This window comes from Notamacropus eugenii, chromosome 3 (assembly GCF_028372415.1).
Source record: "Notamacropus eugenii isolate mMacEug1 chromosome 3, mMacEug1.pri_v2, whole genome shotgun sequence".
Classification (NCBI taxonomy): domain Eukaryota; kingdom Metazoa; phylum Chordata; class Mammalia; order Diprotodontia; family Macropodidae; genus Notamacropus; species Notamacropus eugenii.
Window position 1 is genome coordinate 386,470,997 of NC_092874.1, and position 17,606 is coordinate 386,488,602.

The following is a 17,606-nucleotide window of genomic DNA, read 5'->3' on the forward strand; positions in this document are numbered from 1 at the left end:
AATATTTGACAGTGCCAATGACCTTGTCGGAAAGCTTTTTGGGGGGAGGAGGGGGTCTTTGGTGGCTGTGGGTATAGCACCTGCAGGAATTGCCAGGTTGCATTTCTACAGGCGTTCCTTCCCGGGATAATAGCCGAGGATACTGGGCTAGAAGCATTGCTATTCCCAGCACCCTTAGGTTCAGTCCTAGGCTGCCTCCATCAAGGCTTGAAGGGAGATTTTTCAAGGTGGTAGTTTGTTTTGCCTGGCACGTTGTCTTTTGCCTCTCTCCCTTAGTACTTCAGCTAGGCTGGCTTGCTTGTCCTGTGTGATAGCTTTTTGGCAGTTAGCGGGGATGGTTGACCCCTTTTCTAAAGGAGTTATTTCCTCAAATAAAGGCTGTGAGATCTTGACAGGAAGCAGGACCAGTAATCTGGCAAAAGCTACTCAGGGTTCATGTGCTTATCTGCTTAGCACATACTTGCCTCTCATCTCTCCCTTTGGGTTCCTTGCTAAGAAAAAAGACCCTTTATACACCAGAATACTTATAGCAGCAATTTCTGTGACAGCAAAGTTGGAAACAAAGTAGATTCCCATCGACTGGGATAAGCTTAAACAAATGCTACTGAAGTTACTAACTTGATAGAAAGAAGTAAGGATTTACACGATCTGATTCAGGGAAGTAAACAGAATCAAGAGAACAATGTACACAATTATAAAATGCAAATGAAAGATCACAAAAGTTAGAAGTGAATATTGCAAATGAGAAAACACTCTATATCCTATGTAGAGGTCAGAGATCACAAAGTATGGTACACTGTACACATTCTCAGATTTTTCCAATGTAATGATCAGCTGTGCCTTTCTTTTTAAAAAACGGTACATGGATGGGGTTTATGTGACAAAGGGAGTGATACTAGGGAAAATTATGATCTAAAAAAATGACATCAATAAAATCTTAGTTAAAATAAAAACAAATCTAGGCTTAACATTTGGAGCTGGGAAGAGATCTTAGCCATCATCTAGTACATCTTCCCTCATTTTACAGATGTGGAAACAGGACCAGAATTCCAAAAGCAGGTTAAGTAAATCTCTTCCCCTTGAATCATGTTTAGCTGCCCAATTCAACATTATGTCAAATACCGGCTTAGACTACAATATGTAGTAATTATATGTATCATATTATACATATACATATTTGTTTCGATAAGTTTATTATGAACCAACTATGTCGTGGGTGGTGTGTTAAGTACTGAGGATAGAAGCACAAAATGGTAAACTCTCTGCCATCAAACCTTGCATTCTAAAACATACATACATAAGCAAATATAAAGCATACAAAATAATGAGTAATTTTGGGGAAGGAGACACACTAGAAACTGGCTTGCTCAGAGAAGGCCTTCTATGACAGGGCACAAACTGAGCCTTGAGGGGAAGTAGAGCAAGAGGCAGGGATGAGGACTGAGAAAGCATTCTATAGGCACGAGGCATAGTCTGGGCAAAGGCGGAGGCTGGAGATGGGAATGTACTGCATAGAGTAGTAGGTTGGGCAGTTTGGCTGAATTAGAATAAGTGAGGTAGAATCATGTGAAATCAAACACAAGATCTGCACCAAATTGTGAAGATACAGAGGCAGAGAATCAAAATAAGGGAGGCAACAACCCCACTGTGGTTTACAGTGGCCAGACCACACAAGGAGTATTCTGCTCAGTTTGAAGGGTCACATTTTAGGAAGAACACGGAAAAGGCAAAGCAGGAAGCAGAAAGGCCCCAAGTGAAGGCCAAGTGAAGACCATTCAGTATAACTGTTTTCAATTAGTAGACCTTACCAATAGAACCTGCTTTGTTCAGTTGGTAGATCAGTATTAATAAGGCCACTTATACTACTAATGTCAGTAGGGAACAGTATTACCTGTTTCATTAGTACAAACCTATCACTAATTCTGGAAAACCTATACAAAAATCCATTTATTTGGAGGGAAAGCTTATTAAATCAAGCACAAATATTTCAGAAATCCTTTATTTATAAATTATGTAAGACAATTACAACTATGAAGTTAAAAAACATCAAGTGCTAATCTTGCAACAGCCCTGTTAAAAATCCATCGATTATCAGACAACACACCATTATTCTCTGGTAAACTCAAGAAACTAATTATGTACTGATATACTGAGATCTAAAAAATGTGAAAAGAGTGACCTGAGATACTCTAAAATATAGTACACTAAGTTAGTAATACAACTACCTAAAAAGGTAGTAGGTCAGAAGGAAAGTGGAGGAAGAACAGCTTGAAAGCAACCACATATTGCTTTCTTTTGTATACAAAGGTGTCAAACCAGTCACCTTAGGAGTTAAGGGCAGCTGGTAAAAACTAGAAAATTTGTCCATTATGAAACCTCCCCAAGAATGTCTTTCAATCCCAACAGATTTGACTTCAAGGATGTTTTGCCTTTGTAATCCGCCACATAGAATTTAGTTCTTGGTGAACCTATTACCAAATTTTCATCCCAGTAAAAATTTTGTTTCTCTGGTATGAACTGAGTTGGAGCTTTATAAAGATGACCCAGTTTAAGTATGGCCTTTTAGAACCCTTGAACCCTGACCTCTGATAGGAGGGAGGCAAAGAGTATCAAAGGACAAGGAGAGTACAACAGTGGGTTTAGTAAGGCAGTTTAAAAATGAAATGAGAATAAGAGCATGAGGGCTTGCAAGCTACCCCTTGAGTATGAATGTGACATTTAAAATATTCAAAGGGAAGACCATAGTCCTAAAATGAAACCTCAACCAAAGCAAGTCTCTGCGTGTCTCTGAGACTGAGTGCAAGGTGCTCATCAAGTGAGATGACAGGAATTTTAGGACCTGTAGTGCTCTTAACACTTTCTGAAGAGCTCTCAGCTAAAGCACACAATTTCTACGTTGTTTCATCATTCAAGTACAACACTCCTTTAAATGAAGCATAAATAAAAGAATCGGAAGGATACACACCAACACAGTTCTGCCTTGAAAATAGATTGTGGAAGAAAAACAAGTAAATCAGTTTTCTAGGTTTAAAAGAGATGAGAAAGACGACTTTTTAACATAGGTCTGCTTTTTATTTTCCACGTTCAACCTGTTGAGAAACCCTATCACAATCTGAAGGGCGGAGGGTACAGCCCACTGTAGTGCTGCTTCAGCACACTAAAACATGAATGATACACTGTTTTCCTGCAGATTTTTTCCGGGACAAAAAGAACACCAGTCCATGCACTTGGCAACATTGTGTGGTTGTGGGGATGATACACTTAAGAAATGCTCCTGAGAGCAGTAATCAAAAGTTACCTGCCAGTAGCCCTGCATAAAAGTCTGAGGAGCAAATACTGGTGGTTCTGGATTTTTTAAAAATCCCCCAAAAGTAACAATTTAAAAGCAGTGCCTTAAAACCTCCCACAATGCAGACACTGGGGTTTAAAGGCACAAAATGTGTCAGAATGGAAGGATCCAGGTGTATTCACTGTCCAGAGAGCAAGAGAAAACACAAATAACTCAGCAGCTGTGGAGGCTTTCTGCAAAAGGATGAACTCCACTCCTGGCACGAGATATGGCAATGCTGCAATGATTAAGAGAAAAAGATTAATATTTACTTTATTGAACATGCAAACGTATTTTTTATTAGAGAAAGGGCTATGTGCAATTAAAATTAATGGTTATCACTCCCTTTCCCTTGGAATATTCCAAGCAGATGAAGCAATTATGATCACAGAATAGAAATGCATGGTTGAATCTCATCTCCAATCCAATGCCAGAAATCTATCCTAACTTATCTTTGATAAATGAGATCCCAGTCTTTATTTAATACTTCTGGTGACGGTAAGCTCACCACTTCATTAAACAGGAAATCAAGGATAAGTAACACATTCAAGGATCAGAAACTACCCAAATGGAGTTATCACGTAAGATAAACAACACTGCTAGAGCCAAAACTACTTATCAGTCTCTCACTGTCATCCTGACAATAAGACAGCAGTAAGTGTCGCTGCTTCAGTGATGTAAAGAAACTCAAACATGTTCTTACAATCTTTTAAAAGCTAACTTCTGTGATACAGAATAAGCCAGCGCAGTCCCTACGGGAAAGGAATCCTTTCCAAGCAGAGCTGATGAGTGAAACTGTGTGAAATTCAAGGCTGAGTAATACCAACACATCCTCATGGGGACACTCAGCCTTACTTCAATGCTTGAGGTCGACTTTCCTGCCCCTGCCCCTCCCCCTGCCCCTCCCCTAATGCTTTCCAGAGACAGAGGAGGGACCCATAGCTAGGTGGTGAGGAATGTGCCTTCTACCAGTTAATTTTAGCTCCAGGCCATGCTCCACCCCATAACCTCTTAAAATTCACCTTTTAGTTATTAGTAATTTTCAAATGTTTCAACTTTTTATGAAATGGTACTGTATCCATCTAGGAAACCTCAGATGAAAAGTTCTGACAGCTATCTTCAATCTAATTAACCGCCACATACCAAATAGACTATGCTACAAAGAGAAAACATGGCATCAATGGACAGTCTTGACTGTGAAATAAGGAAAACCTAGGAGCTAGACACTGTGCTAAGAGTTTTCTACAATACTTATCTCATCTGATCCTCACAATAAGCTTGTGAGGTAGGTATTGCTATTATCCCCATTTTACAGTTGAGGAAACTGAGGCCAATAGAGGATTTAAACTCAGTTCTTCCTACTCCAGGCAGAGCACTAAATCCACTGTGCCACCTGCTGCTTGGTCACAGAAAAGACTTTAGCTGCATGTATACAAATAGTTATTTTACATCCTAAAAAGATAATGATTTGGAATGGAAAGAAGAAAACTGACAATATAACAAAAAGTTCATCTTACCAGGACCTTATCAGATTACTCCTGATTTCCAAGGGGAATAATTTCTTCAGTGACAAAAAATTCAATTGTCTCTTCTTCCCAATCATCAACATTGCTATCTAGTTCATCAGTGTCTACACCTATAAAAATAAGAAATTATTAAGTTAGGGACTGAGAGCACTTTGGATGTCCAATTGCAGTGTTACATGTTTGTAATGAACTGATAGCTACAAAAGAACTCACTAAACTTAAAAAAAAAAGTTGATACCTCTTCTTTCTCCTTTAACTCAATGGCTGAAATACCAAATGACTGCTCAAAGGATAAAAAACACTTCTGTATTCAAACAAGAATGAACGTAAAACTTCTGGTTTTAAAATTTTTCAAGGATGAAAGACTATGTTTCCACTATAAATAGATGCCAAGGTGCTTTTAATACAGCTTAACACTAGCCTCCAAACAGAACAAATTTACATAGCGCCAAGAAATAGTCATTATAGTATTTGCTGTTTACCTCCTCGTAATTCCAGACGCTCGTTTTTCTGCTCCATATAAAGTTCTTGGGCCATTTTCCGATATTTCCTAAAATCTTCCATCATTGTTCGTCTCCTCTCTACCAATTCCTAGAGAAAAATGTAGGTGAAAGGTGTTATTAAACTAGAATGGAGTCCCTGAGGCATCACGTAAATACTAAAATCACCAGAAAATCTTTTACTATTGATTAGTGTAACCTGAAAAGAAAATTTTTAATTAAAGAATTCTAAGAGAACAAAGGAAAAGGGAAATTGGGGTTATGTCTTTCTCTGTTCTTGATTTTCCTGCATTTCAGAATATAGTTCCTTTACTGGGATTAGTAGCTTGGCTTGGGGGTAGGGGAATAGAGACAGGGAGGAGAGAAACAACCTTATCCTGGAAGCTGTGACTTGATCTTTTATACAGAAAAGTGTTTGTGGATACAGAGCATCTTTACTATTATTAGGCAAAAACTAACATTTTTATTCTATTATAGGACTAAAATGTAGTGACAACAACTGGGGTTATACTCTTACATAAAGAGTCACTTCAAGTGCATCAATTTGATGTTTCCTTAATGCTTCAAATCTCCCCTAAGATGTTTTTAGTTATATTTTCAATATCTCCATGTGGAAAAAACATTTCACTGCGTCCTTGTCTTCCTGTGTAGTCATAATGCTCTCTTCTCCAATAACCAACATGCTTGTTTTTCTATATCACGGAAAAGCTGCCTTTAACCTTTTATTGAGGTCAGGAACAAAACTTACCTTTGAGGCTTTGGATTGGCTCAAACGATCCTTCTGTTCAAAAATCTTGGAGTATCTCTTTAGATCTTTTTTAATTTGCTAAAACAAAGACAAATCACTCAGGACTTAAACATACAAATTCTGAATCCAAAAGCAAACTTCAAAATTACCAGGATGAACTGTCACCCACAAGGATTAAATAGATACACTCCCCCCCAGGAGTATCCAAGTGATCTTACATTCTTTTTAAAAGCAGGTTTCCCCTTCATCTAGAAGAGCTTTCTTCTCTAGCCCTGGGATTTACTGAGTCTTCTTCTCAGCTCTGACCTAATATTATTAACTCATTTCATTATAATTATGCAAATCCTATAGAAACGTTGCTTTTAAATCCATTAAAGTTTTTTAAACAACCTTCAGCACTTATTTCCCATTCACCACTTCAGTTCATACAGGACTTCTTGGAATGGTACTGATATATTTTTAAATGACTAGTAGTCTCTGAAGATGAAGTGAGAAGCCGCAAAATGTCTGGATAAATCCCCTAAGACTGGTGCTTTTCATTTAGATTCCACTGTCCTAAAAAGAGAGTTCCCCCTTAAGACTGAGGTCTTAGAATATCATTATCCACATTCCCTAAATATCAATGGAAATGCAAGGTAAAACTAAACTAGTATCTTCCTCCAGGGCCATGAATATTTCCATAACCTAACCATACCTTTATCTGATCCTGGCTGAGCAGAGTTGGAGGCCGAGGCCGCCATAGCAACTGGCAGAATCGATCCTTGTTATTCTTTTGAAGGAGGCGTCCTTGGAAGGTCCATAGCCAGTAGGCATTATCCACCTAAGAGTGGTAAATGTGAAATATATGACTAGGAATGTACGCTGATATCCAGGGAATCATCCTCTGTATGTAACATAACTCCAGGTTTAACATAACTGGGAGGGAGGGGGAAAGAGCACGCCAATAATTATGCTGGTCTTTCTTGGAACACTAACCTATAGTTCCATCCACACAACCCACAACCTACGTTTCCTCTTAGCCATCCATGAGGTGGTCGTACCATTGACCTAATAATCACTACCCCCTCAACCCCATCTTCCCTCATTCTGCCATCAAGAACTTAAGACTGGTATTTTCCTCTCCATCATGTCCTTCCAGTTCTTCCTCTGCTCACTTCTCCTAAAACTATTCTTATTCCTTACTTCAACCTCCAATGTCCATTTCTCACTGTTCACAATCCTATGCCTTCCTCCTAAATACATTATTCTCTTTTGGCTCCTTTAACTCTCTTGGTTCTCCTCCTACTGGGGTGACTATTCCTTCTCAATCTCTTGAATCTCCAACACCTATTATACATCTCCACCAAGATGTCGCATAAGCACCTCAAACATGACCCAAACTTAACTCATTTTACATCTAAACCTATACCTTTTCCAAGCTTCCTTACTTCTATAGATACCACCTTATTTCTACCGGCACCATTGTCTTCACAGTCACCCAAGTTCATAACTTCAGTCATCTTTGACTCCCTCCCTCAACCCCAGCCATATTCCATCAGCTGCAAATTCCTACTGATTCTACCTTCACTTCCTGTCCACTCACTCAGTCACCATCTTATTTCATGCCCTTATTATCTTTCTTTTATGCTACTGAAACAGCCTGTCACTTCCTTTTCCATCTATCCTCCATAGCTGCCAAAATGACCTTCCTAAGGCACAGGTCTGACGATGACATTTCTCCACTTAAAACGCTAGTGTCCTTCCACTTACATCCAGAAAGCAGCACAGCTTAGAAGAGGCAGTACAGTGTGGTAGTGAAAGCACTGGTCATGAAGACCTAGGTTTGAATCCTACCTCAAATACAAACTGGCATGGGACCACAGACAAGTTGTTTAGCCTCTCTGTGCCTCAGCTCTTTCATCTACAGAATGAGGAACTGAACTCAATAGCTTCTAAAGCCTTTTCCAAGCTCTAAATCTCTAACCCCAAATCTACAAAAAGTCAAACTCCTTAGCCTGACACCCAAGGTCCTTTATGGAATCAACTCCAATGTCACCTCTCCAGTGTCACTCCACATCACTCCCCATCTAACACTCTGTGTTCCAGAGCTGCCTTCTATCACCTCTAGATCATGGGCCATTCCCCAAGGCCTGAAACCCCCTCCCTCCTCTCTACCTCTCAGGATACTTTCTTCAAAGCTCAGTTCAGGTGTTACCTCCTCCAAGAAGGGAGGAGTGTTCTTAGTTTTGTACATGTTGTATCCCATGCCCCCAAGAACTTGTATTTCTAGTACCTGATGCATAACAGGTACCTAATTTTTGATGAATAATCATGAATTTTACTCAAAATATTGTCAGCTCTGCCCTACAGTAGTCTATAGACAACAGCCCTCCAAAGTAAAAGTTCACTCTAGCCCCCAAAAACTTTCCACTAAAACAGAAATATCCACTGAAACAACTAACCAACAAGCATTAATTAAGTGCCAGACAGTCAACAGGCTACAAATATACAAATTTCATAAATGAAATAATCCCTACTTGATGTATGGAACTCACATTCTAACAGAGATCACAAGAAATTAAGTAAACAGAAAAGACTAAAAGGAGACAAATACCAGGAAGTTTGGGCATGAGCAGCTGAAAGGTTTCATGGAGAAGATAGAACTACAGCTTAAAGAAAGATGAGGTACAACAGTGCAAGTAAGTGTAAGTGTGTGTGTGTGTGTGTGTGTGTGTGTGTGTGTGTGTGTGTGTGTGTCTGTCTGTCTGTCTGTCTGTCTCTCACAAGCCCAATTTGGCTACATCGCAGTAAGAAGGTAATGGGATTACTGAGTATGTCGGTGGGATGTGGGATGTGAATTACTCATACCTACAATTTATGCCACTTTTAAGGATACCACACGTTGCCACTTTGGCAACGATATGGAGGAGGCTGGACCAAAGCAGACAAAGTGAAACACCAAAGGAGGAAAATACATCACATAGGAATTGAGGTTGACCTCTAAGGCAGAAGCTGGCTGAGTAAAGAAGGTGGTCACATGTGACAGAGGATGGAAGATAGAAAAGAAGCGAGAAACGGCAACTGCCTATTTATGTGGCGTGAAGGAGGGTGACTAGTCAAAAAAAACAACCAAGGTTACAAACCAGAAAAAGCAAGAGTGGTGCTCCTTTTGACAGAAATTGGGAATTGTGGCAGTTGGTGGAAGTGGAGAATGATGTTTTGGATAGGTCAACAGGACACCCAAGCTTGAAGTTAAAGGGAGAAACAGCCCACAGCGTATATATCTAGGAGCCAGTCAGAATCAGGAATGAAATTTCAGGTCTTTTAACTGTCCAAGAGGGCCTAATCTTGACTACGAGCTGATTCTGAATGCTTGTTATGGCTCAAAGCATTCACTGGCTGAAGTCTACTCTACCTTCTCTTCCATAATTCTCTCAATATAAAATTCGATGTGTGAAGGTGACAATTTGCATGCTTTCTTCCCTACCCCAGGAATTCATGGTACCTCGGTGCTCAGTAGGCCAACCCCACAGACTTAATGTCAACAATAAGCTATATAAAGCAGCCTTAAGAAAAGGATATGCAGGTGATATCCAACAGGCTTATTTACTGCAAGGAGGCAAGTCACAAAAGCAAAGAATTAATTCAATATTATTAAGATATTTCAGTACACCCAAACCCAGTGGGCAGAGGAGGGGCATGGGGTAGGAGTGGGGGTGGGGTAGGCTCTCCAAGGCATAGAGGCCTCTATTAGATGAAGACATTTTAGGAAAACAGGCACTGTGTGACAATACAAGACACTCACGGGAGTCACAGCATTATCCATGCCATTCACTGCCTGTTTCCAAAGGTCCAGCAACAATTTACCTTGTGGCTCCACCAGGACACAGAAGTTACAACATAACGGCCCGTTGGATCCCACTCAACATCAGAAGCCATGTAGTGCTCTGCAATGTTCATCATGGTACAGTCTGATGTATCAACAAATGCCAGGGCACCATTCATGCTGTAGAGAGAAGGTGGTCATTACACACAAGTAGCTTTATTCCGCTGACCATTATGAGAAAACTAAGGTTAAGGGAAGGAGTAAACCACTAAGGCGCCTCACTACTCTTTGACATCTCTCAACTTGATCTACAGCACTTCATTTGATGGAAGACTACGACCTCAGAGATCAGCAAACACGGCAACAACATTAAAATAAAGTGGACAAGCTAACCACGGGAGTACATTCCAACAGCACAGGAGTGACATGAGAACCGTGTTCCTTGCAGCACTACCCCTGCTGTGATCATGGTCAGTGTATGGAGAAACAAGAAGAGGGCCTTTGACTGATCTCAGAAATCAGGATATTCTCAAAGGTGACTACATATTTTTCCTTCAGGAAGATATGCAACCTATGAAAGTATTATTACTAGAGGAAATGGTAAGTCAGTACTCAATTAAGCCAGAGTACTGGAGCTTCCTGAAAATGATCAATAGAAATTACAACGCATCAATGTCTATTAGGTCTATCGGCATTTGCAAATCACACTTTTATTTGCTTCCATCACACAGCCCCAAGTCTAAGGACACTGATGACAGAGTGCTAAAAACACAGCATCTGTAACCAGAGGCCAAGAGCTTAATCTCTTTTTTGCCACTTGTTATGGCTGTGACCTGGGGAAAGTCACTCCTTATCTGGGCCTCAGTTTCCCTATCTGTAAAATGAGATGGATAGATAAGATCACCTCTCCAACACACAAGAATATATTTTCTACAAAACACCTCAAACATTGGGACAATTGTTCATGTTACAAAGAGGGAATCCAAAGAACAGGAACCAAATCTCAATTTTCTGTGTTTGGCACATATGGTGAATTTCTTAAGACAAGCAAAAGGCACTTAATAAGAGAAACCCACCTCCTCAGACCAGCTAGAACAACAAACTGTCCCTGGGGACTCCAAAAGATTGTGTTTGCCTGCTGCTTATCAAACATTTCTGAAAAGAAGGAAATATTTTGTTAAAATTTTCTTCTTAAGAGAACTGTCCTTTACCTGAGGAGATAAAAGAAAAATTACCACAAAGCAAAGAGGGTTTGGTGATGAGTTTATGCTGTTTCCAGAAGGCCTACTAGGAAATTAACTGATCACTTCTGTAGTGAATCCACTCATGCTTCAAAAACAAGCCTGTAGTATATAACCTCTACCACATTACTTATCATCTTGGGGGGAGGGAGAAAATTTGGAACTCACAATCTTTTTAAAAAAAAATGAACATCAGAAATTATCTTTACATGTCATTGGAAAAAAAAATAAAATGCTACTTAAAAATTTTTAAAGCCCAGTCTTTTTAGAGTTTTTCCAGAGTTCACAAAAGACTACCTTATTTAAGGCTAAAGAAAATAATAGTTTAAAATTCCTTTTAAAGGGCTAAGAGGAAAAATTTGGAAACCTTAATAACACTGCTTAAGTGGATGAACTCGTAACTTTCCCATGAAAATCTTTTTTAAAAAGAGGATGATCTGGGCAAATAATTCCACTTAGAAGTTTCTTTTTTGTTAGCTTATTCCTACACTTTAAAAAAAAAATTATATATACATATATGTCAAAAATGCTTTTTCAGAATTTTTTAAAAATTCTGTTTGCTTAATTTTTTTATTAAACATTTTTATTATATTATTATTATTATATATTATCATATATAATATATATTATATTAAAAAAAATTTTATTAAACATCTCATTTTCAAATTTGTAGGATCACTTTCCCAGAGGCTGTTTACTTGGCAACCTTACCTATCTGAAACACAGCCAATATGAAATAATGAACAACCTCCAGCAGCCAAAATAATGTTATAAGGTCTATGTACTAAATGTCCTTCAATGTTATTTTTAGAAACTTAAACTTATTTATTCATCTTAAACATGTTAATAAAGTCGTATGGTTGTCTAGCTCAGAGCATTCATCCATCCATCCATCCATCTATTCAACCAACCTTTTTAAAGCACCTCTTATACAGCAAAGCATTTTTCAAGGTGGAGGGGGGAGGGGGGAGACACAAAGACAAGCACGTTGGGGCTCCTGTCTCTGGAACTTAGACTAACTGCAAGGAATGCCACACAACATTCACTGCTCTTCAGACAATTACCATAGGGCAAAACAGAGAATATAAAAAACGCAGAAGCACTAGGGAAGATCTGAAGGAAGCAAAAATTGTTTCTGCCAGAGGCAGACAGGGAAGGTTTCTTGGAGGGAGGGAATTCTAACTGGGCAAGAATTTTAACAGGCAGGGATGACGAGGATAGGAGACAGACACTGTAGACAGAGATTATTCAGTTATTTTTCCTTTCTGCAATATTATGGCTGCTAAATTATGGTTTGAACAGACTTCAGTGTGGCATATTTATTTTTAAAACGTAATTCTTACAAGTTTGATTTTTTTAAGACTATCTTCTTAGTCTTTGTGGCTAAGATGTTTCTGAATGTGTTTGCTCACTTAAAGAGAACCAGGAGACATTTTTTAATTTGAACTAATACTTTTTGGAAGAACAATATAAATCATCCAAGTTGTGAGGAAAGTATAATAGAAAAATATGCTTCCCATTTCCCAAACAACTTTCAACTGCTTATTTTTGCTTTATTTTGATCAAAGTCAATTAATGTGATCAACTCTTCCAAGTAAGTTTCTACTACCAAGTCACATAATGACACAGCAACGACAGCTAGGCTATCTGGAACAACATCTTCTAGAGAACAAGGGAAATTATTGCTTAGGATATACTCATTCAAAAGTATGACTAAGAATACTTCATTACACTTTCCACATGAGGTTCTTGTAAAACACACGTTTTCCAAAAAAGCCTCAACTTCCCTATCCACGATGATTAAACTGTACTTCACTTTTTATCTTTATTACACATTTAAATTTAAATAATCCCTTGATTATGCGAGTTTAGGCGACTAGAAATACTGGCTCCTATGTAAGTAAAATGAGCACCGTTCACAAGAGACAACCATACAACATCACTGACACAGAACAGAAAGGAAAAGGCTTCTGCTCTCAGTGAGGCAACGATGTCTACTTACTGATAAGCTCAATCTTCCCATTGTTCTTTACGTGGTAGAAGGACACAGATATTCGAGGCGCCTCACCATGCAGCACAGCAAACTTACTGCCATTCGGTTCCCAAGCAAAGGCTATTATGCTTTCTGGAAGAAAAGAAGGTCACACCTCCTTGGTAAAAGCTGGCGTTTACACAGTGGTTTAAAGGTTACAGTGCAACTAACATTATCTCATTTGAGCCTTATAACAACAGCGAGGTCAATACTACAGGTTACATCATCCCCCTTTCACAGATGAAGAAACTGCAGGTCAAACCCAGGCCTTTGCCAATCACAGATCAATCAGTCTTACCCCATGGCTGTAGTTAAAATGGCTAGCATTTACACAGTACTTTAAGGCTTATGAAGCACTTCTCATTTGGTCGTCACAAACCTGGGAATACAAACTGTTAGGCAATATAATGATTTTCCAAGACAGACCAAAGATGAAGACACATTTATGCTTAAAATGGGATATTAAACTTGGTAAGTTAACGCACGTATGATCTTTGTAAGAGAACACCAATGGGCCAAACTGAAGTAAATCCAGGGACTGCTTCCCGTAAGCAGTCTCTTAAGCTCTCTGTGCCTAAATTTCCTCACACAAAAAAATGGGAATAATAATAGCACCCATCTCACAGGGTTGTTGGAGGATCAGGTAAGGTAAGTGTATAAATCTGCTTTGCAAACTTCTAAGTACAATGTAAATGCTAGTTATTTTTTTAAAAAGTAACCCATTATGGGCAAAAAAGGAAGAATTATGCCCTTAGAAAAGTAGAGTTTCAAACAACAGAAATAAGTATTTTCACAAATATGTTAGTTAATACTGAGTTACAAATTGTTCCTAGGAATGTTTCTAGTCCAGTATGTGGTGTTCTTAGCACTTTCCTTGAGGCATGAAAATGCTATGTTCAACCACCCACACAAGCATTATGTCAGTGGACTGAGAAGGGGTGACTGGTATAAAGCCCCATGGATTCCTATCCCTGCAGGTCTCATACTGACTTAAAAAACAATAAAATTAATATCATCGATGTTGTACTGTATTCTAATTTATATTACGTAATTTATTTAAACATTCCTCAGTACATTTTAATTTGGTTCCAATGAATTTGACACCTCTGATGTAGGCCATCTTCATCTAATACTAAAATATTCAAACAAAATATGAATGTTCTAAATCATTAATAATTAAAGACCTATGCAAACTTAAAACAACCTCGAGGTTTCAATTCACAGTCCACAAATTGACAAAGGTGGGAATAGGAAACATCAGAGAAGTTGTGCGAAGACAGCCACACTATACTAATGCATTACTGGTGGAGCTGGGAGTCAGTACAACCAAACTGTGTTGGAAATGGAACTATGCAAGCGATAAAACACCCATAGCCTTTGATCCAGAAATTCTACAACTAGGCTTTTACACCAAGGAGTCACAGATAATTAGAAAAGCCCCATATATCACAAAGTCACAATATTTATAGCAGCACTTTTTTGGGATACCGAAGAGTTGGGAACAAAGTAGATGCCCATAAATTGGGGAATGGCTAGAATCATGGTACATGAATATTACTGAGCTCTAAGAAATAAAAAACCTCAAGTGTGAATACAGAGAAGCATGGAATCTGATACAGTGTAATAAACAGAATCAAGGAAACAGACTACAACAATGTACATGGAAAGAAGCACAAAAAAAGTCAAGAGTATGAAAAATAAAGCAGGGAAATGAGATAATACCCCCCCACTCCTTTGTACAGGTTCAATACTAAGTATTGATTGACTATGCTGATTATTTTTCTCTGTTTTTGCTTTTTTTCTCCCTTTTAAAAAATATTCTTTGTTATACAGAATGGCTTTCTGAGAAGGCTAGGAGAAGGGATACTGGGAGAAATCTCCATCACGTAAGAAAGTATAAAAGTAAGTATTTTTTAAAAGAAAAATAATTAAGCTGGAAAAGTCAAATGCAATCACTAATAACTTTTTCTCAAAATAAAGGCAACTACCAAGTTCACTTTTATGATAGTACGTACTAAATATTATTAATAGCATTTATGTAGCACCCTAAGGTTTACAAAGCACCTCACAAATACTATCTTATTTTAAAAGCATTTCATCTCTTACTTACACAGTTTTATAAATTTTCAACTTGAAAATAAAATATTTGCAAGAGAATCACATGTATTCAGCTTCTGGTTAATTCTGACTGGAGTAAAAATTCCTATTCAAATTTTAAAAACCAGAAGCACTTCCCTTGTTTAGTTACATAAACATGGCCCATAAGACAACACAAAAAAGTGAAACTTGCCTTTCATTTCTACTACATCAACAGGCACCTGTTTCTCTCTCATACGGAAGATTTCAAAGTTGGTTACTACACCCTGTTTAAAAGTAAGGAAAAATACTGTTTTAATATAGTAACATACAATAAAATATAATACCATGCAATAGTAATAATCCAGAAAAAGCTCCAAAGTCAGTCATAGAGAGACCTTTGGAGCTGGAAGGTACTTTAAAAGGTTTTCAAATCTGATCCTTTTATTTTACACATTACAAACATGATTACCCTGAAGATAAGTGATTTGTCCCCAAACAGTACATTATCTGCCCGACTATAATACAAGAGAAGCAAAACTGGATCATCTGATTCTAACTCCAGTGAGATTAAGTAATAATTTTTTTTTAAATGAAGTTTTTCCCCCAGCTGGTTTAAATGGTCTAAAGCACTGTGAACTGAAGTTTTGTAAGGAAGATATCTAAATTATCAAAAGCTTCGTGAAAAATCTTCTAAATCATTATTAGAGAAATAAAAAAGTAAAGCAACTCTGACATTATACTTCACACTCAGATCACCAGGAAAGGAAAATGACCACTATTAGGGGGGCTGTGGGGAAAATCAGGCATACTGGTAACTGACAGTGGAGCCATTAACTGGGCCAGTCATTCTAGCCATCTGAAATTTTGTCCTAAGAGTTACTAAACTGTGTATGGCTTCTGACCTATCCTCCCAGTAAGACTAAAAAAAGAGGAAAAGGAACTTTCTGTTCCTCATGTACAGATATACAAAATATTTATAATGGTCATTTTTTTTCATAGTGTCAAAGCAATGGGATGTTTTGGGCTCCTCCAGAGCAGAGACTGTCCTACTCTTTTATCAGGATCCCAGCACTTCACCCACTTATGATGTTTTGCCCATAAACACTTAATAAATGCTTTATTTACTTGTTCATCCAAAGAAGTGGGAACAAAGGGAGTGATATAAATTAGAGGATAATGGAAGAAATTATGATACATGAATGTAGTGCAATATTACTATGCAGCAAGAAATAATGAAGGGGACAGTTCCAGAGAAACCTCAGTAGACTTGTAAGTACTGATGGAGAATGAACAAAATGAAGGAAACAATTTAGGTGACAACAACACTGTAAAAACAAAGACCTCTGATCAACGTGAGAACTCTTGGCTAACAGTATTTACCAGAAGACAGATGATGGAGGATGGTACCTCCTGGGGAGGTAATGAGACTGAAGGTTCAGAATGAAAGATACCTTTTTTGGCCTTGACCAATGCTGAAATTTCTTTTTCTTAATTTTACATATCTGTTACAAGGGTTTTGGATTTCTCCCTTTTATCAATTGGAAAAGGGAACAAGAGTGAGAGAAAAATCAACTCTCTGGTTAATTTTTAAAAATGTTTGTCCTTCTACAACAAAGTAAACTGACACGGCAGCTACAAATTCAGTATCCAATACTTTCCTATCAATCACAAAATTCAATGACATACAACCATAAAGTGCTATACAAATGTGAGTTATTGCTACACAGAGGAGGGAAGCAGAGGTAGTAGAAGAGTGGCTGGCTTTAGTCAAAAGATGAGGGGCTCAAAACTCAGCTCAGATACTTAACAGCTATCTGGCTTTTTCTGAACAAGTCACACTTAGCCTCTCAAATTCTGTATCCTTCTCTCTTAAGTGGGGAAAATATTTATTTCACAAAGCTCTCGTCGTGACAAAAGTACCTTGTAAATCTTGAGCCACTATGTAAATGAGTTAACAAAAAAATTTTTAAAAACTTGTTATAATGTAGCAAAATAAAAATATCTTAATTTGAATGGGGCTATTTAAACATGAAGTGCAAAGCCCAAGTTAGCAGGAAACCAGGTAATCACTGTAGTTACTTACCTGGGTACCTTTTGGAGTTCTATCTACTTTGACACACAAGTAATCTCCATTCTTTTGCCAATGAAGCTTGCAATCAACAACATTAAACAGATTTCTAACTCTGATTTCTTGTCTAGTGGGGAGTTGCATCAAGGTCACCCTGGCAGGAATGTCCTTATCTTCTGGTACCCAAAACGCAATTATGTTACCGCCAGGCGACCAAGAAAAGTCCCTGTGGGAAAAAATATTATTATAATAATCATAATAATAAATGAATTATGATTA

At 38.1% G+C, this 17,606-nt stretch overlaps 1 protein-coding gene across 1 annotated transcript in view; it reads right to left on the reverse strand.

Moving 5' to 3' along the window:
- Window positions 1-1,983: 1,983 nt before the first annotated feature.
- EIF3B (eukaryotic translation initiation factor 3 subunit B) overlaps window positions 1,984-17,606 on the reverse strand; it is a 29,702-nt gene continuing 14,079 nt past the window's right edge. The window contains exons 10-19 of the mRNA XM_072597712.1: window positions 17,343-17,553; window positions 15,471-15,543; window positions 13,151-13,273; window positions 10,984-11,062; window positions 9,949-10,087; window positions 6,797-6,922; window positions 6,103-6,180; window positions 5,337-5,445; window positions 4,846-4,964; window positions 1,984-3,566 (exon numbers count right to left, since the gene is read on the reverse strand). Coding sequence (XP_072453813.1) covers window positions 4,861-4,964; window positions 5,337-5,445; window positions 6,103-6,180; window positions 6,797-6,922; window positions 9,949-10,087; window positions 10,984-11,062; window positions 13,151-13,273; window positions 15,471-15,543; window positions 17,343-17,553 — 1,042 coding nt within the window. The 3' untranslated portion in view covers window positions 1,984-3,566; window positions 4,846-4,860. The remainder of the gene's footprint in view (window positions 3,567-4,845; window positions 4,965-5,336; window positions 5,446-6,102; window positions 6,181-6,796; window positions 6,923-9,948; window positions 10,088-10,983; window positions 11,063-13,150; window positions 13,274-15,470; window positions 15,544-17,342; window positions 17,554-17,606) is intronic.